Here is a 6,410-nt window from a genome sequence, read left to right as displayed (position 1 = left end):
CTCTTGCAAAGATTTAGCACAATATTACTCTGAGCTAGAAAAACAACTAGACGTTTTGGGCTTTGAGTTTCCTGTTAACAGTAGTAAAAGCTACAAAAATTATATTTTGCATTAGAATTTGTTGTACAGTAACTCAATTTTACGCTATTTAAATTCCAGTGACATTGTCCATTTCTTGCTGGCAGTTGCTTTGTTTTCACATTTGCTTCAACTAGCAACATTGATTAATTTTTAAAGCCATTACACTTTGCTCATTTATCTTTGGGAAAAGTGACATTTTTAGCAAAGCTCATATTGATTGCTAGAGCAGGAAAGAACACAGGCTTTGGTACAAAAACTTTCCACCTGGAAAGCAAACTGGTCAACTCCAATGATCACACAATTTCCTTCATTTTATGAGTGTTAGGATCTGTCCTGGTTAGAGAGTTTAACAGTGTGGGTGTGACTGAGTTGTTATTCTACACCAAACACAGCATCACCCAGACATGGACGCAGCAGGAAAAGCCAGGCGCCCCTACTGGGTGTTGACCACTTTTGCTTCTCCTGCTCCAGCAGGAGGGTGACAGCAAATGACCTGCGGACTCCATCCCAGATTCTTTTGTGGGATACGGCGCTGAGGCGAGGCTGTGGTGCGGCTCCCATGCGTGGAACTGCAGGGACAGCGATCAGGGGCAGCACAAAGCTGGCATTCCCAGTGGGACCATTCTCCCCTGCCCTGGTGTACAGGAGCATTGGAAGCAGCAGCAAAGGCACCTGCACAGAGCTGAGCTTGGCAGAGCAGCCGGGCGGCACTGAGCGGTACTCAGATGACCCCGCTTCCAGGGGGTTTGTCTATCACTATTATCTATTGTTTTGGGCTGGGAGATGTTAGCCATGGGAGCTCCCCACCACACTGTCTTTGTTTCACGACTACCATGTGGACAGCGTGTGGGAATGATCATCCTATTGCCTTTGTCTGGGGAAACCACATGGATGCAACCCACGGGGAGCATCCACCACCTCTGTTCTTGTTCCTGGTGGGTAAAAAAACCTTCTCTTTTTGTATTGTACTGTGTACATCTTATTCCATCACTTCTTGTTTTCAGGAAGTTGTTTTCTCTACCCATAGTCTCTCCTCTTTTGTCCCTCCTTTACTGGAAGGGGCAGGGGCTGGGGTGTGGCTTGTTTGGAGTTTAATTTCCTGCTGTGTTAAAACCAGCACATGGTCCAACAGCACAGTCAGGTACCAACATTTCACAGCATCTGTTAATCCTAAGCAAAGTCTTGATTTCTACGCAAAATAAAAGAACCACAGTAGGTTTCAAAACCTGTCACAGAAATGGGAACTGGGACAATTGTATTTTAAGGATTCTGTACAGTTACATGGAAAAAAGTTTTTTAGATCTTTTCAAAACAAAGAGAAAGTTATTCACTGCTTAAGACTATTCTCAGTAACAAAACTAAAACCATAGACCTGGAGTGGCTTGGATGAGCAGACCACTATTACTGTTGTTCTGTAATACTGGAAGTGCACATCAACTGGACCTACCACCTCCAGGACATAACAGCAGCACCAAAGGAAGTGTGTCATATTTTCAGTATTCTTAAATTATTTTCTCCAAGCAGAACGTATCAGCGAGCAAAACACACACTTGGGACAGAGATTTTTCCTCAGCTGCTAAAACAAGTCTTGTTTTTGCCAGACTTCACATGGAGTCTGGAAAGCCACAGGGAACTCAATTCATTCCACTGTGACCCTTCCACATTCCCGTCACCCAGAAGCACACATACCTGCATCTGTGAGGTGAGTGAGGGTCTCTTCCATCACTTCCTTGTGCTTTCAGGTAAGGAATGTAAGGAGGAAAAGATCATCTGATAAAGCAAATAATATGTGAAATTAAACAGAGTCCACATTTCTTTTTTTATTGCATCTATTGAACAGAAAAATGTAGATATAAACAAACCAACCCTGCAATTTTGTGAAAACACATCCTGTGTTGACTTTTCCTTGCATCACCCACTCAGGGCAGCTAGGCTGCAGACCAGTACTCTACAGGCAAGGAGGCGGGGGATTCTCTCTGCTTAAGTGTTTATAGCTTCTTCTAGAGCTGTTGGGAAGCACATTTCCATAGATTGGATGTAGCTCTGGTACAAACAGTTGTCACCTGAACAGGGAATGCTTCCTGGAGTATTAGAGGCAGGTGTCCTGGTGCATGTGTGAAAATGAACTAAGAGGACTCGACATGGTGCCTTCAGTGCCAGACGTTACTGCCTTTATATTGCCTCCTGAACTGTGGGGCTTAGTGAAAACCCCTGCCAAATAGCCATTTCTGATCTCTATCAGAGAATGCTCTGGTTCCAATTTTGTTTTTTCCCACTTACCCACTATATCATACTACCAGATACTGCTATTCCATATTCCATAAAGAATCAAAAGGAGTTGAATTTAGGGAGTTCTGAAAAACACACAGCAAATCGTCCCATAGCACAGTAAATTACCAGATATAAACAAACACTGTTGGACAGCTTAGAAAAACATGTTTTCTATTTATTTAAAAATAAGTTTGTAGTTACTACATTGCAGTGACAGTAATTCTTACACGTACATTCTAGTTTGTATAAAAGGATTCAAAGTATTATGCATCAAAACTAACATAGAAAGTGTCCACATAACAGTAAAGAAATTTCCAATCCATATGTACAAAAAGAAAGGGCACTGTTATCCTGGTGAGATACTTCAGGTTATAACATGATAATCTAGATTTCTGGAAGGAAAAAAGCCTTGATAAAGCTAAAGAATTATAGTTTTCAAAACTGTTACTCATTACATACAACAGATTTGTGTTTTACATAATTCTGTACAAAATAAGTGTAATTTTTAATCTGAAAATCTTGTCAGTTTTAAAATTAACCTTTCTAGGTAATTTACTTGAAGTTGAGCTCCATTCTATACATATTGAAACATTATGACAGAATTTAATTCACGCATGATCATTATCCAGTTGTCCACCACACTTCTGCAGTTTTAGTATGGTCCAAAAATGTAACTTCTGTATGGTCTCAATGCATTAGCAAACCAACCCACGCAGTTGTAAGCACAAAATAGTACATGTACATCACACAGTACATGATAGGTACTTCTCTTTCTTTCTACTACTACTTTGTGTGACCTTATTCTTTGTTCTTTCAGTGTAGAAATTCATAGTATAGTACTACTTTCCCTCCCTAAAATGTATTGTTTGCATTATTTGAAGTGAATTTCCTGATGTATTTATCTGCATTAAAAAGGATCCAAATGACTACTTGTCTCACTACGTACCTCCTAAAAGCTAAATTTATTCACCCTTATTTTATTGCAGCATATAAGGTTTCTCTCTAGAGCGCCTTGAGGCTGTTAGAACCTTGGGAAAAGGGGGGATGGGGGGGGTGAGGGGGAAGCAGCTAATCACCTTTCTGCAATTTAAGATGTCTTTTCATCTGGCTTCCTGGCATGTTTCCTCCTCTAGCACACTGTAAAAATGACATGGCGAATTCCCGCATTAAAATCAGCAGAAACACAAGAGCACCTGGAGGTTAGCTCTGGTTTAAAAGCTACCTGCTCTTTTCCCCCAGACATCATAGAAAGTGAGCAAACTGTATTCACGATTCAAAACCAAGAAGCTACGTAAGCTGTCAATGCCAGATTGGTTATTTGAAACACACTGTCAAGCCTTGGCCAGTTTTATGAAATGTTATACACTTTCCTCTGCATATGAACATGTATATACAGTAATTTACAGCAGAAAACTAACAGCCCTTTTATCAGTTGAATATCTAGGTCCCCTTGGAAACCAATCTGTTACAAGAACTTCAGGGATAAAAGAAAATATATATTCATTTTACACAGTTCATTTGTCTTCATTTAGGTCATAAACAGAAATTGAGCTTTTTGCTGTTTCTAGATGAGGTTTCAAAACGCTGTACCTTCTCTATCACAGCACTGTAGCAGTTTTAATAAATATTTTAAAATACTTTAAAAAAAGCTGAAAAGGAAAACCCTTGACAGTCTACTGTGGACAAAATATACTATTTTAGAATAAGGTGAGGACTCGGGAGAAAATGTAAATATTGTGGTATGGCTACATTTTGATTGACCAGTGATGTAAAATTACCTCAGCAAGATTCACATGCTACAAATAAATGTTGATCAAAGTGAGCTTAAAAACCTCTAATCTCCAATCTACTATATAAATACAGGGTGAAAGGGTCCCATCCAGTTAAGCCTATTGCTTTTATAGAATCTGTCAACTATTTAACATGTGCCTAAATTCAAATTACACGCTAAAGCGTTTACTTGTAGTCCTCAATCCAACAAATGTGAGCAAAATATTTAAAAATGCAGTGTAAAATTGTAACAAGCTTGAAGTTACTGAATGGACAGGCTATTTGTTGCGTAGCATTGTAGTCCTTCTTTTGGTAAGACAAAAGCCTCTGGTGCAGAATTGGTACTTAAAAATATTTGTACAGCAATACAGTGAATAAGCTGTCTCTACACTACAATTTATTTTTTAATAGATATTAATATCTATACGTGCTGCATCAGGGTCCTTTATCAATTAATAGTTTTACAAATATTAAGCCATAGTAATATTTAACTCAACCAACTCAACCTTACAAGTCTATCAACAAACTGATCACAGGTACAAACCAGACACTGTACAAATAAACATCTGAAAATCTTTATCACAGCAGTCGAATCACTGGAGGAAGACATTTCTCTGTAAAGTTGTATCACTGGTCATTGCCAAGTGACAAAGAGCTCTAGTTCAATATTGACAATAATAATGAACACTACAGTGGCAAAATTTCAGTTCAGCTCCCAGAGAACACACTAACAACAGAAACAAAGTGGCTAAAGCATTTTTAAGTATGTAGGCACAGGTACAATGATTCCTGTTAAACATTTAGAGCACACTTATGACAGAAGCAGAAGTATTTCCTCATTGGTAGGTAAAGAACACACTGTTATCAAGATACCACTCAGCAGCAAATACCAATTTTAACGTTTCCCAGTATAGCATAGAAATACCAGAACAGTATCCTCATATCCATGTCAAATATAAACGAATTTAATGAAAAAAAAGCTGAGTTAATTGCTGCCAGATCATTTGCATGTATGTGACTATGAAGCTATGTTATTTACAATGCAAATGTAAAACAAGCATATGAGGTTTTGATACTCCATTTTCTGAACCAGTTGTTAGGTACTTGAGATGGTATTATTAAACATGCATACAAACTATAGTTCTTAAATTATTTCAGAACACTGACCAATAGTTTATTGCTCACATTTAAAAACCTATGACTCTGTAATCAAAAGCTCTTTTTCTGTATTGATACAGTATCTCATGACCACCTCAAATAATACATTTTTCCCCAACCAAAATATGGTCTGGTGGTGACTAAAGTCTCATAAATAAAGTTTGCAACCTAGTGAAATTAAACTATAAAAAATATAACTTTTAAATAAATCTGGTATTAATTTCTAATAAATTTCTAGCATTGCTTCTATAAAAAATTGACCCAAATTATCCAGTTTAGTTTTAAAGGAAAAACATTAATGTGTCTAATAAGAATCAAAAACTTACTGGCTAAAGTCACCGATATTACTGGGTGGGAAGCAGTACCCATGTTCTGCAGATAAGGCCTTCTATCCTCGTAAAATTAAGATGTACAATCTTCTACCTACTGTTAAGGGAATGCAGATTATTTCAGTCTCCAAAACTTACACACAAGGTATTTTTGATATATAAATATATACATAAACATGCCATATAAAACATTCTTACAAACGGAGTAAATACAGAAGATGAATTTTAGATATAATCTATTTTATATATTACAATGCAGATAACATCAGGAAATTACACATTTTCAAATGATTGCCTTCATCAGTGAGATTTGACAAAATTAACAAGTAGAATCAATCAGTTTTGAATTGTGAAGCTGTATTGCAACTGTACAAATGTAGCTTGTTATCTAACCACATGTTTAGTGACTCCATTTAAATCGGATGATAAAAGAAATACTTGTTAGAAAAAATAAATAAGCCAACAAATCAAATACAAGCTAATCCCTGGCCCCCAAATTCAAATCCGTAACAATTCAGAGGATCTGGAAAATATCTCAGCCATTTTTTGTAGCAAAACAAACTACCTAAAACTAGGTATGGTGGATCCTAATCTGCTATCCACGGTAGCATATTTCTATTACTCTTAGTGGCAAATACCAATATTCTTTGTTCAAACTTTTAGGCTTTTTTTTTGTAAGAAACTAAAGAATGGAGAATCAGGCCTCAAATACATATACAGAATCTGTGCAAATTTAAGATCTTAATTCCGCATGTCCTCCCTTCCAGACATTGCAGATGATGTGTTAAAAAAAAAAAAGTA

At 37.3% G+C, this 6,410-nt stretch overlaps 1 protein-coding gene across 3 annotated transcripts in view; it reads right to left on the bottom strand.

Moving 5' to 3' along the window:
* Positions 1-2,506: 2,506 nt before the first annotated feature.
* PHIP (pleckstrin homology domain interacting protein) overlaps positions 2,507-6,410 on the bottom strand; it is a 105,584-nt gene continuing 101,680 nt past the window's right edge. For all 3 annotated transcript variants that reach the window (XM_033512940.1, XM_033512939.1, XM_033512941.1), the window contains one exon: positions 2,507-5,706. In XM_033512940.1, coding sequence (XP_033368831.1) covers positions 5,669-5,706 — 38 coding nt within the window. In that variant the 3' untranslated portion in view covers positions 2,507-5,668. The remainder of the gene's footprint in view (positions 5,707-6,410) is intronic.

The sequence above is a fragment of the Parus major genome, chromosome 3 (assembly GCF_001522545.3).
Source record: "Parus major isolate Abel chromosome 3, Parus_major1.1, whole genome shotgun sequence".
In the NCBI taxonomy this organism is placed as follows: domain Eukaryota; kingdom Metazoa; phylum Chordata; class Aves; order Passeriformes; family Paridae; genus Parus; species Parus major.
Note: the sequence above shows the minus strand (reverse complement) of the source record. Positions and strands in the feature narration are given on the sequence as shown.